This window comes from Oncorhynchus tshawytscha, linkage group LG11, assembly GCF_018296145.1.
Source record: "Oncorhynchus tshawytscha isolate Ot180627B linkage group LG11, Otsh_v2.0, whole genome shotgun sequence".
Classification (NCBI taxonomy): domain Eukaryota; kingdom Metazoa; phylum Chordata; class Actinopteri; order Salmoniformes; family Salmonidae; genus Oncorhynchus; species Oncorhynchus tshawytscha.
Window position 1 is genome coordinate 21,469,490 of NC_056439.1, and position 23,141 is coordinate 21,492,630.

Sequence of the window (23,141 nt, forward strand, 5' to 3'; positions counted from 1 at the left end):
ATGCCAAGGTGAGAGCTGGAAAGGGGGATGAACATTTCAGGATAAAAGAGAGGGAAAAAACAGAGGGAGTCTTTGCCCTTCTGAAAGGAGTGATGCTAATTTAATTAGTGGTCTCAAAGGGATGTCCAGGGCTGGCTCAATGCATAAGAGATGTCCAGGGCTGGCTCAAGGCATAAGAGATGTCCAGGGCTGGCTCAAGGCATAAGAGGTGTCCAGGGCTGGCTCAAGGCATAAGAGATGTCCAGGGCTGGCTCAAGGCATAAGAGATGTCCAGGGCTGGCTCAAGGCATAAGAGGTGTCCAGGGCTGGCTCAAGGCATAAGAGATGTCCAGGGCTGGCTTCAGGCATAAGAGATGTCCAGGGCTGGCTCAAGGCATAAGAGATGTCCAGGGCTGGCTCAAGGCATAAGAGATGTCCAGGGCTGGCTCAAGGCATAAGAGGTGTCCAGGGCTGGCTCAAGGCATAAGAGATGTCCAGGGCTGGCTCAAGGCATAAGAGATGTCCAGGGCTGGCTCAAGGCATAAGAGGTGTCCAGGGCTGGCTCCAGGCATAAGAGATGTCCAGGGCTGGCTTCAGGCATAAGAGATGTCCAGGGCTGGCTCAAGGCATAAGAGATGTCCAGGGCTGGCTCAAGCCATAAGAGATGTCCAGGGCTGGCTCAAGGCATAAGAGATGTCCAGGGCTGACTCAAGGCATAAGAGATGTCCAGGGCTGTATCAAGGCATAAGAGATGTCCAGGGCTGGCTCAAGGCACAAGATATGTCCAGGGCTGGCTCAAGGCATAAGAGATGTCCAGGGCTGGCTCAAGGCATAAGGGATGTCCAGGGCTGGCTCAAGTCATAAGAGATGTCCAGGGCTGGCTCAAGGCATAAGAAATGTCCAGGGCTGGCTCAAGTCATAAGAGATGTCCAGGGCTGGCTCAAGGCATAAGAGATGTCCAGGGCTGGCTCCAGGCATAAGAGATGTCCAGGGCTGACTCAAGTCATAAGAGATGTCCAGGGCTGGCTTCAGGCATAAGAGATGTCCAGGGCTGGCTCAAGGCATAAGAGATGTCCAGGACTGGCTTCAGGCATAAGAGATGTCCAGGGCTGGCTTCAGGCATAAGAGATGTCCAGGGCTGGCTTCAGGCATAAGAGATGTCCAGGGCTGGCTCAAGTCATAAGAGATGTCCAGGGCTGGCTTCAGGCATAAGAGATGTCCAAGGGCTGGCTCAAGGCATAAGAGATGTCCAGGGCTGGCTCAAGTCATAAGAGATGTCCAGGGCTGGCTTCAGGCATAAGAGATGTCCAGGGCTGGCTTCAGGCATAAGAGATGTCCAGGGCTGGCTTCAGGCATAAGAGATGTCCAGGGCTGGCTTCAGGCATAAGGGATGTCCAGGGCTGGCTCAAGTCATAAGAGATGTCCAGGGCTGGCTCAAGGCATAAGAGATGTCCAGGGCTGGCTCAAGTCATAAGAGATGTCCAGGGCTGGCTTCAGGCATAAGGATGTCCAGGGCTGGCTCAAGTCATAAGAGATGTTCAGGGTTGGCTCAAGTCATAAGAGATGTCCAGGGCTGGCTCAAGTCATAAGGGATGTCCAGGGCTGGCTCAAGGCATAAGAGATGTCCAGGGCTGGCTCAAGGCATAAGAGATGTCCAGGGCTGGCTTCAGGCATAAGAGATGTCCAGGGCTGGCTCCAGGCATAAGAGATGTCCAGGGCTGACTCAAGTCATAAGAGATGTCCAGGGCTGGCTTCAGGCATAAGAGATGTCCAGGGCTGGCTCAAGGCATAAGAGATGTCCAGGGCTGGCTTCAGGCATAAGATATGTCCAGGGCTGGCTTCAGGCATAAGAGATGTCCAGGGCTAGCTTCAGGCATAAGAGATGTCCAGGGCTGGCTCCAGGCATAAGAGATGTCCAGGGCTGACTCAAGTCATAAGAGATGTCCAGGGCTGGCTTCAGGCATAAGAGATGTCCAGGGCACGCTCAAGGCATAAGAGATGTCCAGGGCTGGCTTCAGGCATAAGATATGTCCAGGGCTGGCTTCAGGCATAAGAGATGTCCAGGGCTGGCTTCAGGCATAAGATATGTCCAGGGCTGGCTTCAGGCATAAGAGATGTCCAGGGCTGGCTTCAGGCATAAGATATGTCCAGGGCTGGCTTCAGGCATAAGAGATGTACAGGGCTGGCTTCAGGCATAAGATATGTCCAGGGCTGGCTCAAGTCATAAGAGATGTCCAGGGCTGGCTTCAGGCATAAGAGATGTCCAGGGCTGGCTTCAGGCATAAGATATGTCCAGGGCTGGCTCAAGTCATAAGATATGTCCAGGGCTGGCTTCAGGCATAAGAGATGTCCAGGGTTGGCTTCAGGCATAAGATATGTCCAGGGCTGGCTTCAGGCATAAGAGATGTCCAGGGCTGGCATCAGGCATAAGAGATGTCCAGGGCTGGCTTCAGGCATAAGATATGTCCAGGGCTGGCTTCAGGTATAAGAGATGTCCAGGTCTGGCTTCAGGCATAAGATATGTCCAGGGCTGGCTTCAGGCATAAGAGATGTCCAGGGCTGGCTTCAGGCATAAGAGATGTCCAGGGCTGGCTCCAGGCATAAGAGATGTCCAGGGCTGACTCAAGTCATAAGAGATGTCCAGGGCTGGCTTCAGGCATAAGAGATGTCCAGGGCTGGCTCAAGGCATAAGAGATGTCCAGGGCTGGCTTCAGGCATAAGATATGTCCAGGGCTGGCTTCAGGCATAAGAGATGTGCAGGGCTGGCTTCAGGCATAAGATATGTCCAGGGCTGGCTTCAGGCATAAGAGATGTCCAGGGCTGGCTTCAGGCATAAGATATGTCCAGGGCTGGCTTCAGGCATAAGAGATGTCCAGGGCTGGCTTCAGGCATAAGATATGTCCAGGGCTGGCTTCAGGCATAAGAGATGTCCAGGGCTGGCTTCAGGCATAAGATATGTCCAGGGCTGGCTTCAGGCATAAGAGATGTACAGGGCTGGCTTCAGGCATAAGATATGTCCAGGGCTGGCTCAAGTCATAAGAGATGTCCAGGGCTGGCTTCAGGCATAAGAGATGTCCAGGGCTGGCTTCAGGCATAAGATATGTCCAGGGCTGGCTCAAGTCATAGGCAGATATGTCCAGGGCTGGCTTCAGGCATAAGAGATGTCCAGGGTTGGCTTCAGGCATAAGATATGTCCAGGGCTGGCTTCAGGCATAAGAGATGTCCAGGGCTGGCATCAGGCATAAGAGATGTCCAGGGCTGGCTTCAGGCATAAGATATGTCCAGGGCTGGCTTCAGGCATAAGAGATGTCCAGGGCTGGCAGGTATAAGAGATGTCCAGGCTGGCTTCAGGCATAAGAGATGTCCAGGGCTGGCTTCAGGCATAAGAGATGTCCAGGGCTGGCTTCAGGCATAAGAGATGTCCAGGGCTGGCTTCAGGTATAAGATATGTCCAGGGCTGGCTTCAGGTATAAAGCGACATAAGCAGTCGCTTAGATATCCAGGCTGCTAGGTTTTATTTAAAAAAAATGTGGGGTCCCAACTTCCTGTTGAGAGTTAGAATAATAGAATAGACAAGGTGCAAAGTTGAAATTTGGTTGTGCATCAGCAATTATCTTCACCCCATGGCAAAATGGGTAGAATTACAGTAAGTTAGCTTTAAAACTGCAAAACAATATACATATCTTCCCCATGGAAAAACGAGCAGAATTTCATGATTTTTTAAAATAACATTGAGACATTTTCCCTACGCCCTGTGGCAAAATTTCTACAACTGCATACCAATTGCTTTAAACCTGAAATGCTTCTCTCCACTGTCAAGAGCAGGGCCAGGTGGGGGAGGAGGGGGGGTGATGTCCTCTGGTTAAACACAGAACCAATAGAGAGACAGGTGAAGTCTCAGGGCTGTAGAAGAGAGAGAGATGGAGACAAGAGATATGTAGGTGGCAATAAGGAAAAAGAGAGAGCTTGAGTGGAATGGAAGAAAGACTGGATTTGAGACAGAGAGGGGTGGTGAAAACTAGGGGGTATAAAAGAGAGAGAGACAGAGAGAGAGAGAGAGAGAGAGAGAGAGAGAGAGAGAGAGAGAGAGAGAGAGAGAGAGAGAGAGAGAAGACTCCAGATTCAGTCTCCAGCTCAAGGCTGGGTTAGAGAATCAAAGCCAGGTAAACAGTGTGAGGGGGTTGGAAGGTAGGGTTAACATGAGGTATTGTTGTTGTAAGGTCTACTTTAGTACTTTAGTACTTCAGTACTAAAGTCTGAGTTTGTGTTTACATGATAGACCTGAGGTTATTGTCTCTTAACTCTTAGACTCAGGGTGGAATATGGAAGAGGCGGGGCTGGAGTGAAGGTGCATATTACTGGAGACTGACATTCGATACTGCAAAGTGTGATGATACACTTTTAAATGTGGAGGAGCTGGAGAGGGTTTGGAAGTGAAGTGTGTGAAAGCAGGTCTGTGAAGTGGTACTGAGGTCAGCCGCAGACCAGCTCATTTCTGCAGAGAATTGTTTTTCATTGGTAGCACTGGTGCTCCAAACTTACAAAAGTTAGGAGCGCCACATAAAATCTAAGAGCACCAGAAATATTTTGTCATTGATTCAGATAAAGCCTACAATGGGCCTATATGAATCCTAATGACTTTTGAAGCACATCTCGTGAAAAATAGATCACTTTTCATTTCCTTTGTGTGTTTTTTTAATTGTTATTTTTTATTTACCTGCAGTGAACCCACTCAACATTTACATTACATTCAGTCATCTAACAGACTCCCATCCAGAGCGACCCACAGGAGCAACCAGGGTCAAGCAATCCGCTCAAGTGCACGTCGACAGATCTCCCACCAAGTCAAAACGGGGACCCGAACCAGCGACTCATCAACCACCGGCCCAAGCTCCCAACCGCCAGGCTACCAACCATCCAAGATCCCCCCCCACAGCTCAGAGAGCTGCCCCTCAACCACCCAAGTGTTTGCATATAGATAAAGTTAGTAGGGCTGCACAGTATTGGCAAAAAATAGAATTCAGATTTTTCAACCAAATATTGCGATTTGTCTTGCAAAACAGATAAAAACACTTTGGTGAACTGTTGGATTGATTATTCTAATTCTATGGTTGGTGTTGTTTGTAGGTAGGAGTTATGACAGGGTAGGAACAAAAGTGTTGATGAGTATTTCCCAGGGGACCCTCGTGACGTTTGAACAGATGTTACATTTCGGCAAAAATTGTAGTAAGTTGCACAAACAACGTGCTGATCGACACCACCAGCATTTAGCTAGTTAGCAAATAGCATTAGCAAAATGTTTGAAACATGCCAGCTTCGTTAGACTAACTAACATTTTGCAGAGATCAAGATACACAAACGAATAGTATGATAAAGAAAAATAACTGGATTCATATTTAGAAGCAATGTGGAAAGCAGCGTCGTTCTTGTTTAGGAAGAAGATACACTATATAAACAAAAGTATGTGGACACCCCGTGAAATGAATGGATTCGGCTATTTCAGCCACACCCATTGCTGACAGGTGTATAAAATCGAGCACATCCCCAGGGCTGGCGCAGTGTTCTAAGGCACTGCATCACAGTGCTAGCTGTGAGATCCTGGTTCTTGTCCAGGCTCTGTCACAGCCGGCCGCGACCGGGAGACCCATGGTGCGGCCTAAGATTACCATGCGCCATGCCAAGCGTCGGCTGGAGTGATATAAAGCTCGCCGCCATTGGACTCTGGAACAGTGGAAACGTGTTCTCTGGAGTGATGAATCACGCTTCACCATCTGGCAGTCCGATGGACAAAACTGGGTTTGGCGGATGCCAGGAGAACGCTACCTGCCCGAATGCATAGTACCAACTGTAAAGTTTGGTGGAGGATGAATAATGGTCTGAGGCTGTTTTTCATGGTTCGGGCTAGGCCCCTTAGTTCCAGTGAAGGGAAATCTTAAAGCTACAGCATACAATGACATTCTAGACAATTCTGTGCTTACAACTTTGTGGCAACAGTTTGGGTAAGGCCCTTTCCTGTTTCAGCATGACAATGCCCCCATGCACAAAGCGAGGTCCATATAGAAATGGTTTGTTGAGATCGGTGTGGAAGAACTTGACTGGCCTGCACAGAGCCCTGACATCAACCCCATCGAACACCTTTGGGATGAATTGGAATGCTGACTGCGAACCAGTCCTAATCGCCCAACATCAGTACCCGACCTCACTAATGCTCTTGAGGCTGAATGGAAGCAAGTCCCTGCAGCAATGTTCCAACATCTAGCGGAAAGCCTTCCCAGAAGAGTGGAGGCTGTTGTGGCGGCAAAGGGGGGACCAATTCCATATGAATGCCCATGATTTTGGAATGGGAAGTTCGACAAGCAGGTGTCCTCATACTTTTGGCCATGTCGTGTATGTGTTGAGTGCATGCAAACAGCGTGGAGGAATTGTGTGCTGCCTGCTTGAGTGACAGCGGGCGGGACTTGGTGTGTGTGGCCCAGGAACTGGAAGCAAGCAGTCGTGGAGGGAGAGAGAGACACCGGGAGGCTGCGGTAAAGAAAACATTTTTCTATCTGTACAGGTGATCCCAAACTAAAACTGCAGGTCGCCAGCAGAATATTTTGTTGCATATGCAACCAAATTGGTCGCACTCTAGATCCCTACACATAGACACACACACACACACACACACACACACACACACACACACACACACCAGGAGTGGTTTAGCAAACTATACGTACATTCTGCACGGCGTCCTGCTGGTACTGTGTGAGAGAGGAGAGCTGAGACTCAGAGTGGTAGAGAGACAGACCCTTCCTCAGACTGTTCAGATCACCACTGTTAGCCTGCTGAGATACAGAGAGAGAGAGAGAGAGAGAGAGAGAGAGAGAGAGAGAACATTTAGAGCAAAAGTGCACACAGAAGGTAAAGAACAGAATATGTGCTGCCGATCTCCTCTGGCCGAGAGATAGAAGCACAACCTTGTAACAGCAGTTGTTCAGCCAGTTCAGTTCATTTATACCCTGTATATCAGTGAAAGTGGCCAGCATGTGTTTTGAATCCTCCTGTCTGGCATACAGTAAATGGCAATCCCTCCTTTTAGTGGATAAATAATATCAAATAAATTCCCTTGGAGATAAAACTGTATAGCAGGCTTTGGAGCGGTATGGCCTCTTTCTATGTATGTGTGTGAGGTCATTATGATGAGCTCACTCTAAACGGTGTGTCTTTTAACCAGTGATTTTACTCTTTGAAGACATCCTTTGCGTTTAGTTTTCCTTTCATTGCTTCTGGTTTGCGTTGACTTCTTTCATTGTATTGTTTTCATTTGAAATGTGTTGGGATTTTAGATGCACTTAAAATTAAGTTCAGTTGATCTAGATTCCACACGGTCTATTTTACCCTCTGGGCCACGTAAGGAAAGCAAACCAGGCATAGAATGTTTCATTTGATTCAGACATCGGTATCTGTTCAGTGTTATTTTGCATTTATCTGACGCTAACAGCAACCCTTCAGTACAGCTCAAAAAAAAAAACACACACACACACACACACACACACACACACACACACACACACACACACACACACACACACACACACACACACACACACACACACACACACACTCCTTATGGTTAGACTCCCTGACTGGTCTGTGCTACCTGCTACCCAGAGGGATGGATTTTGTGTTCTTTTTCAGTGTTCTATGTTCTCTTTGTGTGGAGTGCAGAATGAGAGATCAACATGGTGTCAGCCCCAACACACAGAGCGGTAAGCGCGTCGTCTTTGGGGCCGTTGAAGCAGCACAAATGCCCTGTGTAATCCCTTTTTCTGGAGTGTGTTTGTGTCACGACATAGACCTTCTCGCTCAGTCTCTCGCTCTCGCTCTGTTCTGATTGGTGTCGTGTGCTTACAGCTCATTTGGGATTGGCTCAGTGGGATTACAGTACCGTCCCCATAGTGAAGGCTGTTGTAATCACAGAGCTGTATATATGGGGATATGTCTACATCAACAGGACACTCATAACTGAATCCCAAATGACACCCCTATTCCCTATTACAGTAAGTGCACTATTGGCCAGGGCCAATTGGGTGGCATATTGGGACACAGCCTACACTTCTAGCTGATGCCATAATGATGCTCTCTCTGATTGTTACAATGTTAGTAAAACTCTGCACTAACTCTGAACTCCCTTCTACTCTAGTGTGTAGGTGTCCATTCATGTGTGTGTGTGTGTGTGTGTGTGTGTGTGTGTGTGTGTGTGTGTGTGTGTGTGTGTGTGTGTGTGTGTGTGTGTGTGTGTGTGTGTGTGTGTGTGTGTGTGTGTGTTCTAGGATCTCCCAGTAGAGGGTAGAGATACTGAGAATCGGTTTGTCTGTGTGTGTGTTGTTGCTCTTCACCGATTCATTTCGTGTGAAATCAGACGACAGACAGAATGACAATGAGAAGCCATGAAACATTCAGTCCATGTGTGATTTCTCCTGCCCTCCCATTGTTTTAACCCAATCCATTATTGAAGACCACTTTCCCTGTGATACTGAATTATTCAATTAACCCTATCATCCCAGCAGGTAGAAGCTCTCTCTCTCCTCCCCATCTCCCCTGTGTACTCGATTACTCTGCAATATTTAGCTTTCGCTATTCGCTCTCTTTCATCTCTCACGTTCTCTATTTATACGTTGAAAAATACACTCGTGTCTCTGCTGCTTCCTCTGTCTCTCCCACGAGAGAGCTTGGGTTTGAGAAAGTGAGAGGGGGAGAAAGTACGAGAGAGACAGAGGGCGAAGAGAGAGAAGGATATCAAGGGAGGGGTGATCGTTTTCCCCATGGCAATAAAACAGCAGCAGTGTTTCACCTGTGATAGCAGCTGCTTGTTGTCATCCTCTAGGATGCTGACCTTGGTCTCCAGTTGTCTCATGTAGTTTGAAGATGGATCTGGGAGAAAAAGAGGAAGAGCAAACATCATGTACAAGAATGTCAGTCAGTGTCCCAAATAGCACCCTCTTCCCAATATACTGTTAGTGCACTACTTTTGAACAGGCTCCATATACGGTGTATATATATATATATATATATATATATATATATATATATATATATATATATAGGGAATAGGGTGCCATTTGGCACATACCCAGTGTCAAATCTGAACCACATGTCTGAAACCTTGACACATTCCTACTTCTCTCACCAACCCATACATCGTTTATTAGACCAAAACACATGCGGGCCCACAGTTTCACTCCAGTGTCTTGTAAATATCCATTGGCCTGTGTTTAATGTGTCGTCTGGTGAGCTCTGGGTCACTCTGATTGGCATGTTTGTGTGATGCTCAGCAGTCCACTCAGCCTTAACCCTCCACTAGTCCAGTGCTCTATTGTTGACTCTTCCATGGGGATTATGTTGTGCCTAAAACTCCAGTAATCCTAAAATGGCTCTCTTTCATTTCCTGTAAACCGCCGATTCCCAACAATCAATACTGGACTGCACAGCTCCTTTATAGAGATTTCAATCCAATCCATCAACTAAAGCACTGGGATTATTTTGGTGGCACGAAAACCTCGTGGTTTTCATGATTTAAATGGAGACAATCTGCAATGGCAGCAGTTGTTAGGCCCCCTACATGTACGCTCACACCCACCCACACACACACACACACACACGCACACACACACACACACACACACACTGCTGCTCTGTCATCCATCTCAGTAGTTTCCCTAATAAGAGGGGGGCAGCATAGGGGAGTGTGGAGTGTGTGCGTGTGTGTGTGTGTGTGTGTGTGTGTGTGTGTGTGTGTGTGTGTGTGTGTGTGTGTGTGTGTGTGTGTGTGTGTGTGTGTGTGTGTGTGTGTGTGGGTGGGTGTTGACCATAGTGATGACTGATGACTGAAACTTAGCGAGAAGGGATCATTCTCTACTCTATCCTTCTCTTCTCTGTTCCTCCATAACTCCCTCTGTAGGAATGAGACAGGGGGAAAGAGGGGGGAAGAATGATGGATAACAGACAGAGAGAGAGAGAGAGAGAGAGAGAGAGAGAGAGAGACAGATATATGGAGGGTTAGACAGTGGAACCAATGCCAAGGTGTCTAATGGTGTAGCTGGTAGACGTACAGATGTGAGGGCTGTGACACGAGCTAGAGTTGATCTCCTCTACCCTCTAGCCACTGAGTTTATGACTAGTAAATCGCAACAACCCATTTTCAGCGGTTTGCTGGATAGGGATTGCGTCCATAAATGGCACCCCAGTGCCATCAGAAAGTATTTCCGAAATATCTCATTTACATAAGTATTCACACCCCTGAGTCAATCATTAGTAGAAGCACCATTAGTAGTGATTACAGCTGTGAGTCTTTCTGGGTACGTCTCTAAAAGTTTTCCACACCTGGATTGTGCAACATTTGTCCATTATTATTTTCAAAATTCTTCAAGCTCTGTCAAGTTTGTTGTTGATTATTGCAAGTCAAACATTTTCAGGTCTTGTCATAGCTTTTCAAGTAGATTTAAATCAAAACTGTAACCAGGCCAACATTAACCGTCTTCTTGGTAAGCAATTCCAGTGTAGATTTGACCTTGTGTTTTAGGTGATTGTCCTGCTGAAAGTTGAATTCATCTCCCAGTGTCTGGTGGAAAGCAGAGTGAACCAGGTTTTCCTGTAGGATTTTGCCTGTGCTTAGCTCCATTCCGTTTCTTTTTTATCCTGAAACTCCCCCGTCCTTAACGATTACAAGCATACCCACAACATGATGCAGCCATCAATATGCCTGAAAATATGAAGAGTGGTACCCAGTAATGTGTTGCTTTGGATTTGTCCAAAACACTATGTATTCAGGACAAAATGTTCATGCTTTGCCAAATTTTTTGCTGTATTACTTTAGTGCCTTGTTGCAAACAGGATGCATGTTTTGGAATATGTTTTATTCCGTACAGGCTTCCTTCTTTTCACTCAATTAGGTTAGTATTGTTGAGTAACAAAAACGTTGTTGATCCATCCTCAGTTTTGTTCTATTAGAGCCATTAAACCATTGATGTCATGGTGAAATCCCTGAGCGGTTTCTTTCCTCTCCAGCAACTGAGTTAAGAAGGACACCTGTATCTTTGTAGTGACTGGGCGTATTGGTACAGCATTCAGTGTAATTAATAACTTCACCATGCTCAAAGGGATATTCAATGTCTATTTTTACCCATCTGCCAATAGGTGCCCTTCTTTGTGAGGCATTGGAAAACCTCCCTGGTCTTTGTGGTTGAATCTGTGTTTAAAATTCACTGCTCGACTGAGGGACCTTACAGATAATTGTATGTGTGGGGTACAGAGAAGAGGTAGTCATTCAAAAATCATGTTAAACACTATTATTGCACACAGATTGAGTCCATGCAACTTATGTGACTTGTTAAGCACATTTTTAATTCTGAACTTATTTAGGCTTGCCATAACAAAGGGGTTGAATACTTATTGACTCAACGTAAATTGTTCATTATACTGAACAAAAATATAAATGCAACATGCAACAATTTCAATGAGTTTACTGAGTTACAGATCATATAAGAAAATCAGTCAATATAAATCAATGAATTAGGCCCTAATCTATGGATTTCACATGACTGGTCAGGGGTGCAGCCATGGATGGGCCTGGGAGGGAACAGGCCCACCCACTTGGGAGCCAGGCCCGCCCACTGGATTTCCCCACAAAAGGGCTTTTTACAGACAGAAATACTCCTCAGTTTCGTCAGCTATCCGGGTGTCTGGTCTCAGACCATCCTGCAGGTGAAGAAGCCAGGTGTGGAGGTCCTGGGCTGATGTGGTTATACGTGGTCTGCGTTTCTGAGGACGGTTGGACGTACTGCCAAATTCTCTAAAACGATGTTGGAGGCGGCTTATGGTAGAGAAATGAACATTACATTCTCTGCTGGACATTCCTGCAGTCAGCATGCCAATTGCACGCTGCACATTTTTTGTACTCAGCACAAGGTGCACCTGTGTAATGATCATGCTGTTTAATCAGTTTCTTAATATGCCACAGCTGTCAGGTGGATGGATTATCTTGGCAAAGGAGAAATGCTCACTAACAGGGATGTAAACAAATGCATGAACAAAATTGGAGGGAAATAAGCTTTTTGAGAGTATGGTAAATGTATGGGATCTTTTATTTCAGCTCATGAAACATGGGACCAGCACTTTACATGTTGCGTTTATATTTTTGTCCAGTTCATTTCTAAGAAGTTCCACTTTGACATTATATGGTATTGTGTGTAGGCAGTGAAAGAAAAAACACAGCGTCAGTTTGTGGCAACTTGTGTCTCCTCCACCACCAGGTGTCAGTATATGATACATAAAACCAATGACAGAGCTCAGTCATTACTGACCATGAGACTGGCTGTTTGTCTCTGTCTCAGCTGTAAGGACCAGAGGCACAGACAGACAGATACAGTAGTGATTAACTTGACTCATCCGCCAGTGAATGACGCAATGGTGTTTTCATAGTAAAAACCACAGGATGGAGAGAGCGCAAGGGAGAGAGGGGCAGGGAAGGAGGAAGAGCGAGGGAGAGAGAGGCCGAGAGGTAAGGGAGGTAGAGAGAGGCAGATAAATAGCTGAGAGACAGACAGTTAGATGAAAAGGCAGACAAGGAGAAACACAGAGAGTGAAAGGGGAAAACTGGGGAGACAGGCACAGGCAGTGAGAGAATGAGAGAGAAACACCGGGAAGGAAACAAAGAGAACGTGAGACAGAGGTTAGAGAGAGAGAGAGAGAAACAGAGAGAGAGAAAGAATCACAGAGAGAAACAGAGAGAGAGAGAAAGAGAGGGAGCGGCAGGCAAGGCTCCTGTGGCTACAGTAAGCCTCTTAGCCTTCCTTGTGACCACTCTAATCTACCCACAGTGGTCAGCTGACCTGTCCTGTCCTGTCCCCTGCAGCCGGCTCCCAAGCCGATTACTCCACCAGGCAGGCAGACAGGCTGTCCGGCAAAAGGGCCTAAGGCCTAGATGGTAGTCCCTAAATGTGCATCCCAAACGGCGCCCGTATTCCCTACGTAGTGCACTACTTTTGTCCAGAAGAATAGATTCCTGAGTTCCGTTCCAATCTAGAACCACGGACATTCGAATCGTTCTGGTTCTACTGTGATGGAAGCGCCAGGCGTCGATCACACGTCACAGTATTGCATAGACAATCAGCGAGACTCATACAATGTAGCCATGATGCATCCTCACAATGGACGGTCATATTCTCCCCGCTGGCATCTTTAATCCCATTACTCTTATTCTCCCACACGGTTGTATTGTATAACCTGTGACAGAGCTGTATCCTCTCAGCTATACATAAATACCTCAGCCATTACCAGACTAGGGATTACAGCAGGAGAGAAGGAGAGAATAGCAGAAATTCATTTTCATGGGAGAGATGGGACGTGAAGAGGATTACCCAGGGAATATCTTTACTGAGTGAGTATACCACACACCACACACACACACACACACACACACACACACACACACACACACACACACACACACACACACACACACACACTCATACAGAGGTTTAGAAGGAGCATGGACAGTGCAGACAAGAAGCATGAGGACGTTGACAGAAAAAACACACCGTTGCCAACTGACCCTGTTTTCAGTCACCAGGGATAAACCTACAATCTTACTATTCTCTTGATTTCACTATGGCACGTGCAGACACACAAGCCTGTAATGCTGTCTGTTCCCAGATCTATGCACACTGGTAATGTCCAGGCGTCTATGACCTGTAGAAAGTCAACTTTGTGAGGCGAAGTCTCCACAGACTAGTTGAGACGGAAGGAATGCTTCATGAGTGTATAGGGGGGTAACCAGTGACTAAACCCTACAGGCAGACCTCCAGTTATGGAATCAATTACAATCAAATTAGCTCGCCTCGCCTCCCCCACTACTCCTTCCATTATAAAAACACTAGTAAAAACACAGTCCTACTCTAGCTCTGGACACACACACACACAACCGCATGCACGCATACGCACATACACACACACAATTAATGAGACTATAACATAGGGTTACTGTACACCCTTACTCTATCTTCAGAGCGCTCCCCTTAGAGCAGCACAATAAAGAAGGCTTTGAGCTCCCTGATTGGGACTCACTAAGGAATGATTTCAATTACAGTGAGGGGGAGGGAGATCAGGGGCCTGACCCTGGAAACGCACTCTCTCTCTCTCTCTCTCTCTCTCTCTCTCTCTCTCTCTCACACACACACACACACACACACACACACACACACACAGCTGCAAGGTAGCTGCGAGGCAGACCAAGGAATGATTTCAATTACCTAGTAGGTGGGGTTAGAGAGGCTAGTGGGAGAAGGGAAAACACACACATGGACACACACACACGGACACACGGACACACACAGGGGCCAGTGGGGCAGGCAAACAGTGCAGTATTGTTCCGCACCCCTCTGCTCCACTCTCCGTCTGTTCACAGGGTCGCTATAGTAACATGACCTGGCCAGGGTCTCTATAGTAACCTGATCTGGTCTGACTCTAAGAGTGAACCCATACGGTTCTGATGACTGAGTTGCAGCCTCACACAAGCCATACACAGGAGAGATGAGTCTGAGAAGAACAGGAGAGATGAGTCTGAGAAGAACAGGAGAGATGAGTCTGAGAAGAACAGGAGAGATGAGTCTGAGAAGAACAGGAGAGATGAGTCTGAGAAGAACAGGAGAGATGAGTCTGAGAAGAACAGGAGAGATGAGTCTGAGAAGAACAGGAGAGATGAGTCTGAGAAGAACAGGAGAGATGAGTCTGAGAAGAACAGGAGAGATGAGTCTGAGAAGAACAGGAGAGATGAAGCAGAGTTGAAAAGAAGACACAACTGACGATGACATACAGGCAGATTCTGTATGCTTGGTAAATAGCTCTCTACGTTGGACAAATATGCTCAACGTAGATTGAAATAGTTAAACGCTACACCCACAAATACAACCAGGGCATAATGAAAAAGCCAGGAGTGTCAGCAGAAGCTCAGCAAACCAGGCTGGATAGCAGTGATACAGTAACAGAAAATCTTTGCTGACCAAAGCTGCAGACAAAGCCTACTGAATTACACCGAATTACGGAGTGTGAAATGGAACTGTAACAAACGACAATATATCAGTAGCATAGAGCTGTCTGCATCATGTAAATACATCTAGGTTTGAGAGGGGGACAGAGCGAGACAGACAGACAGACAGACAGACAGACAGACAGACAGACAGACAGACAGACAGACAGACAGACAGACAGACAGACAGACAGACAGACAGACAGACAGACAGACAGACAGACAGAGGCCTGCATTGCTTGCGAGGCTAAGCGAGCCGTTCCATTTCTGTAAGGATTTGAACGTTGAACCCTAAAGACCCTGATAGATAGATACAGTATATGTCCTGAGGATGTACCCTTCCACAGTTATATCACCATAGCTCATTTGGCCCTCACACCACACACACCTACACACACACACACACTCACACATTCACACATTCCCTGAGGGCTCATTACAGAGAGTGGTGGGACCTGACCTGGAATGACAGCCATAACAGAGAGACATAAAACTACATGTGAACCTTGCAGGGCTGATAAGGTCAAACACACAGCCACACCCAGTTACATAAGCAGCATTATAGAACAGCTTCTTAAACAGTAACTGTGTTCCGTACCAGGGCCTGTGAGTCAAATGAATGACTGAGCAGCTTCTACTCTGGAGGACACAGCCTGCCTCGGGATACAGTCACAGACAATTCTGATTATAGGATACACATACACAGACAGACACATACCGACTCTCTAACACACACACACAGACACACACCAACTCTCTAACACACACGCAGCCTACAGACGCAGACACAGACAGTGCTGACCGAAGGACAAAGGGGAGAAGAGAGGAGAGGAGAGGAGAAGAAATGAGAGGAGAGGGGAGAGAGGAGAGGAGAGGAGAGGAGAGGAGAGGAGAGGAGAGGAGAGGAGAGGAGAGGAGAGGAGAGGAGAGGAGAGGAGAGGAGAGGAGAGGAGAGCATCCTACAATTACAGTCCGTCAGCAGCTGTCCACTTCCTGCTAACTCTTATGGATGGGCCGTACCGTCTGCGCTGCCCCAGACCTAGACAAGGTAGAAGCTGGAGACAGAGGTGCAAAGGTGCAGTCTGAATACACTCAGGAGGGACATTTTATAGGAGAAGACAGTGTATACAGAATGCAAAGAGGAGAATAATGTATGTGTTGCCAATCACAAGCACAGAAAGAAAGAAAGAAAGAAAGAAAGAAAGAAAGAAAGAAAGAAAGAAAGAAAGAAAGAAAGAAAGAAAGAAAGAAAGAAAGAAAGAAAGAAAGAAAGAAAGAAAGAAAGAAAGAAAAAGAGGGAATCAGGGTTTTAGGGATGGATGGAGAAGAGTAGAGAGGAGAGAATGGAGAGAGGTAGAGAAAGGGGAAAAGGTTGGTAGATTGTGTGGGGTAGAATTCCCATGTTGTTTGGTTAGTCTATACAACGTTAGTCACACAAGCTGTGGATGGAGGTGGTTGAGGTGATGGAGAGTCTGCTTACATGACAGGCCCCTCGGGGACAGCAGTATCAACAAACACTTCCTCTCTACACTGCTCGACTGCACTGAGAACCACAGGGAAGGAGGAGGAGTGGTAAAGGAAAGAGGGAGCGAGGGATAGAAAGATGGAGAGAGTTAGAAGGAAGGAGATAGGGAGAGACGTGCCCTTGTGCATCTGTCCATTCACAGAGGCGCTACTGTCACTATCAATCTCTGTTTGAGCTGCAGAGAGCCAAGTAATGAGGCACAGTACGGAGTTAGAGCACGCACACACACGCACACACACACACACACACACACACACAGAGAGAGCTAGGACCTTTCTCTCCTTGTCTCTACTCTCATACCTTCTTCACTCAAAGACACACACAATTACACACCCACCAACACCACGTGGAAGGTGGAAGACATCCAACAACCTGACACCATAATCTATCACCCCTTCTCTCCCTGTTTTTCATAATGCACCACTAGACCCGGACAACAACTTCTAATCTGCTATTTGAATAGATTTCCATGAGAGACAAGTGCTCCTGTGTGTGTGTGTATGTGTGTGTGTGTGTGTGTGTGTGTGTGTGTGTGTGTGTGTGTACCTAGATGTAACCTAGATGTAACCTAGATGTTATCTGAAGATGCTGCTTCAGGGAACATGCAAATTCCAACCATACAACTCCAGCTACAGGATGTTTGCTTACCTACATCACAATTTAATGACATCACCGGATCGCTCAAGTCATAACGGTAACTGTTCAGTTCACTCGCTTCAGGAATAGAATCTTATTATCAGAGAGGTAGTAAGATCTTTTAGAACAGTGTTTGATCGGTGTTAAAATAATTTGAACGTGGGAGTACATTTAGCTAGTTCAAATCTAAAACTAACCTCCCTGGTCTGGTCAGGTCAGTGCCACTATCAACCATCTCTCTATTGTGTGTATATGTGTGTGTGTGTGTGTGTGTTATAAACCCACACACTGTGGAGAGGAGCAGAGCGTATTGTATAAACCAGGCCATGGCGCTGATGTGCTCCGATCAAGGGCATAGTTGGCATCACAGACATACAGTTAATACACACACTCACACACAACCACAATAGATTCAGGTCAAAAGTGTCAAAAGAATCAGGGAGATTCAGTAGGGTACAGTAGGGTACAGAAAGGTACAGTAGGGTACAGTAAGGGAAAATAAAACATTGAGCGATGCCCTGACAACCCACTTGGCTACAACATATTGTCTTTCTGCCTTGTCTGCGGTGTCTGGTCAAGCAAGCTGATTCCCAAGGTTCAGCAGCAGTGGCCCGCTTCACTCCTCTCTCCCCCTATATAACAATATAATAAAGAGATCAGTGCCTGGTTCATGTTACACACCTTTATGCTACCTAAGTCTTTCTCTTTCTCCCGTTCTCTTTCTCTCTGCGTTATTGTGTACATACCTGCCCATAACAGGTCAGGTGTAAATCCCCTGTGTTATTTAGCAGGCTTCAGTAACCCACTAATCCAACAATATCCGAATACATCACTACAAAATAGGCCTATCCCTGATTGGTATGTGTCTTTATTATAGCTCTTAAATGAGGGAGGACTCATCTAGCATTGAATAAGTTGTTTTCAAAAGCACACAATTCCATCCGTGTTTAGGCTACATGCACACTTTGTATGCAGTATTCAAACCAGTGGAGGCTGGTGGGAGGAGCTATAGGAGGACAGGCTCATTGTAATGGCTGGATTGGAATTAATGGAACGGAGTCAAACATGTGGTTTCCATATGTGTTAAAAGGATCAGCCATTACAATGAGCCTGTCCTCCTATAGCTCCTCCCACCAGCCTCTACTGATTCAAACATAGGCATACAGTACAGCAGGATGCCTGTGCGGATATTGTGCAATGTGCAAGAAACCACATCCCTTTAATCCGCACAGAGGCGTATGAATAAAACCTCTTCCTGGTTGTCCCCTGTGCACGTACAGTACATAGTACACGTTGGATACATGATGATTTGAATGTGATCCCATTCTGCGTTCCCCTCGGTGTGTACAGTGGTGTCGTGGTGCCTGGAGAAGTGGGTATAATCTAATTTTATCCTGTGTGAAGAATTCTATGTGACATGACCTCTGACTGACCTAAAAAATCCCATATTGGTTTTTCACAGTCAGGACAACCCAAGCTGTATTGTGCAAGTAGGCTAATAGTAGTTCTACTATAGAGTCCCACTGTGGAGTTGTCATAATACCCATAAAACCTAGCGGTCAAACGGGGAAATGGTTCCAATCATTTTTACACCATACATTTTTCCCATGGGGGATTGTAGAAACACTTAAAATAAGGACTGTGTTTCGTGTAGGCTTAGCCTGGTGTGATAACCATGTAAATTTACCTCGGACAAGATGACTTTAACAATATATTCGTCTCTATTTACCCTCAGATTAAAAAAATGCTAATCCCTGCAAGCACCAGCACGTCATCTCTAGCTGATACCTTTGCTAACAGGTGTGTCAATTTAAAACTTGCACAAGACAGTTCACATAATCGTCAATTTAAAGAAATGTAGAACTATTTATTCATTACTACATTTAGCTTACATTAGATAGTTGCTCCAGAGATTCTTACCTTTTCTTCGATGAGGCAGTCTCGTCCAGATCAACATGGCATTTGGTAGTTCTTTATGATAGCCACATTAGCAGCTAATTAGCATTTCAATTTTTGGGGGTAAATACAGGTGAATATATTGATCAAAGTTACCTTGTCCTGGAGAGATTTACATGGTTATCAAAATTCCACGCCAGGCTAAGCCTACACGAAACACAGCCCTTATTTGAAGTGTTTCTAAAATCCCCTATCAAAAGAATGAATGGTGGGAAAATGATTGGAACCATTTCCCTGTTTGACCTCTAGGTTTTATGGGTATTATGACTCATACCGTGGTACTCTATTGAAACAGATAAATGAGGCTGTCAACTGATTAAGAAATTCCCAGGTTTCAGATTTGTCCCAATTTTTCCAGGTTTTTGCTCTCAAAGTCACAGAAAAACAACACAATTGTATGTTCTAAGTCCATAACAATGCTTGAAATCAAGAGGCCACTTTCAAGGTCTGGGGAAAATCTAAGATTATTCCATTTTTGAGTGTAGTTACCCTTTAATTAAAGTGTGCAGGCACCTATCACTGTTTGGTCAGCAGTGTTTCTGTTGCACATGAGATGGAGTTTGCAAAAGAAACGGCCACTGAATTGACGCAAATACTCATGATGCCATTCTGATAGGTAGGCATAGGCTACTTTGTGGCTCGTTAACATTCATAGAGTAGGTTTTGGGAAAGCTTTATCAACTACCAAAAGCCCTATCATTAGCAGCATCACTGTACTTTCCCTGTTCCTTAATTGTTTGACACCTGGACGTTTTACTTCATATTATGAGGCATGGCTTACCTTGCTTCAAAGTAGTCTATAGCCAAAATCCCACCATAAAAACGTGGAGGCAATCATTCTTTATGAAGACTTCCTCATATGAGTTCTCGTTTTCTTTCAACTTTCTTTCATTGCCTAGCAACCAAAGGCATTATCCTAGTTATGTTAGCAACCATGATAGTTGTCGCATCTTTAAATCCCCCTCTTTGTACATTCCGAAGAGATATTTCCATCTTTGCCCATGAAACCACTCGCATGTGCTAATGTACATTTTAAAACAGTGTTTTGGAACGTTCAGGCGCAGGCCTACGGCCGTGTGTACATTGCTGTGCCTAATATGTGAAGAAATAATACGTTATCACCATTTTAAGCTGTTCCATCAGCCTTATTAGTTGATACGCATCAGTGGGGATTAAGAAGTGAATATATGCCATGCCCACTGAAAAACAAGTAGGTATACAGTCTATACCTGCGTAAAACCCCCACTACACCACTGGTAGCTAGCTATTAACCTGACCTCTCACAGTGAAGGTCCCTGTAGTGAAGCTCTACAGTGCTCTTCGCTAACTGCTAAGTGCCAAAGAGCCACATGAGATATCTAACGGCCGTGGCGCTAGGCTCATTAGCGTTATTGGCGTGAAGGTTACAGGGAGTCGATAGGCACACGCTAAGGTTAGGCCTCCCTATAGAGAGGGACCTTGGATAGCTAAACTACGGCTGTGCTTCATTCCGTCCTTTCTGCTAGGGTTCACTGCACATGGCAGATCTGATAGAACTATGGACTGGGTAGGTGAAAGCCAATGAATATGTCGGAATCAGAATCTAGGCCTGTTGCTTCAAAGTCCTGTATCCCCAGAAGAGGAACTAACTGGGGCCTCTGGTTGCTTTTAGGCTAAGGCACAGATCTAGGATCAGTTTAACCTCCCCAAATCCTGACTTGAGGTAATACTACACAAAACTGACCTTAGATCAGTGTCTAGGGATAATGTGAGTGTATGCGTCCCAAATGGCATCCTATTCCCTTATATAGGACCCATTCGGCTCTGGTAAAAAGTAGTGCACAGGGAATAGGGTCCCATTTGGGATCCACCCTATGAGTGTTAGCATGGCCTTGGTCCCGGTTCAAGCTTAAGGCTAACTGGCTTTAGATGGGAAACGGACATTTTATCCCACAGTTTTTTACACATACAGAATCTGACTGAAAGCTGTAAGGATCTTACAGAGCAAAGCATTGGATTCGCTGGTAGACAGCGGCATATGCTGTTTCACCACTATAAAACTGCATTTACAACTCTCTAATAGCCTGGTCCCTGATCCTCGTGTGCTGTTTTTCCCAACTCCTATGACAATGACCAGAGTTGACGAAACAGCACAAACAGATCTGGGACCAGGCTAGCTCTCTATTACTACAACAAGGCTGAAATGTAGCACAATGTTTCCCCATCTAAAGATGTTACTTTTTATTTATTTTACCAGGTCACTCATTGAGAATCAAAGCAGTCTTGAGTGTGTCAACTGTAGCACCCTGCAGGTACTTGTCCACACTGACACCATTTTTTTGTTATTTAACCTTGAATTGAACTAGGCAAGTCAGTTAAGAACAAATTCTTCTTTACAATGACGGCCTACCCCCGCCAAACCCTAACCTCGACGACACTGGGCCAATTGTGCGCCGCCCTATGGGACTCCCAATCATGGCCGGTTGTGATATGGCCTGGAATCGAACCAGGGTCTGTAGTGACGCCTCTAGCACTGAGATGCAGTGCCTCAGACCGCTGCACCACTCGGTAGCCCACAAAGACAACAACCGAGATGAATGCTGACCGGCACCAAACACGTTGTGTACTAACTCTGTCATAACAGCATCATAAACACACCTAGCTAAAGCAAACACTTAGATATGATGTACCTCTCACCCCATAGTAAGGAAAGCAGGAGATAAAGAGAGTTGATCAAATGAAAGGCTTTGAGATGGCTAGCCTTTCTGTATGTAATGAACAGACAGGGGAAATAGTGTTTCACTCCCTGGTTAGATTTCATTACATTCCTGGTGGCTTGTTTATAAGTTCACGTTTGGAGGTGTAATTAAATTAAAATGACTGAGTGCCAGGGTCTATAATCTAACTCTACTTTTCCAAATAGCTTGGTACATAAACACCCAGTGTGGAGTAAAGTATTGCCCCAAGGCCTTCTTCCTTCGTCTTCCTGTTGCTCCATTCAAACACAGGTAAACAAACAGGCCTCAGTCAGCCAGTCAGGACTTGACTTAAACGTGGAAAAATAAACAGTGGAATAAAAAGAAAGATCGTCGGAGAAACAACATGGAGAGGAGACGGAATATCAAGGCATTGACAAGAAGGTATCCAAGCAACAAACCTCACTGTTTGACTTCAGGGCCTGGGTGCTCTTTGGCTATATTGGCTCCTTCTGCTTCCTTCCATTGTGTGTGTGTGTGTGTGTGTGTGTGTGTGTGTGTGTGTGTGTGTGTGTGTGTGTGTGTGTGTGTGTGTGTGTGTGTGTGTGTGTGTGTGTGTGTGTGTGTGTGTGTGTGTGTGTGACCAGATCCCTACTGCCGAGAGCTAAAACTAAGCATCATTAACAACACGGACTCAATGATCTTCCACATGGAATATTGCATTGAAACCCCTCGAAATGTACCTCCCATTTTTGTGGCTAGTATGGTTTCAGTTGATATCTAAATAACAGTCAAAACTGTTCAGGATGAAAGTTGCTCTAAATCCTAAAATGAGTCTTTCGGAAATCAAGATGAAAGTGTATTTGGAAACAAGTTCACGTCCACTGGGATAAATGTCATTTTCAAACAAGGGTAATCATTAGACTAATAGCAGAATGGGTGACAGTAGACGTTGGTTTCACAACTGGGCAGAGACGGGGGAAGATACTACGGACATCCTCCGATGCAAATTAGACGAAGACGATAAAGAGAAAAGGAGAGGGGGATGAGAGGAAGACACAAAGAACAAGAGAGAAGGAGAATGACCCATTTCTATCAGAAAGGATATATATCGATGCTCATGAGCTCTTTTCCAAGTCACTGTATCCCTGTTACAGGAACATCTCTCCCTTTCAGCATATTTTCAATGAACAGTGCATATTCCACCTTTGGTAATTGTGGGGGGTTCTGAAATAATGGGTTAACATCAACATAAACATATTGCAAAGGCTTATGGGGGTTCCCTGACTATCTTTGTAATTCC

At 45.8% G+C, this 23,141-nt stretch overlaps 1 protein-coding gene across 2 annotated transcripts in view; it reads right to left on the reverse strand.

The window, feature by feature from the left end:
- Nucleotides 1-23,141, reverse strand: part of ccdc85ca (coiled-coil domain containing 85C, a) — a 58,001-nt gene that overhangs the window by 11,197 nt on the left and 23,663 nt on the right. Inside the window, exons 2-3 of one of the 2 annotated variants that reach the window (XM_042329903.1) lie at nt 8,816-8,895; nt 6,699-6,803 (exon numbers count right to left, since the gene is read on the reverse strand). In XM_042329903.1, coding sequence (XP_042185837.1) covers nt 6,699-6,803; nt 8,816-8,895 — 185 coding nt within the window. Of the gene's footprint in view, nt 1-6,698; nt 6,807-8,815; nt 8,896-23,141 lie in introns of both variants that reach the window. The other variant, XM_042329902.1, reaches the window with a different exon arrangement.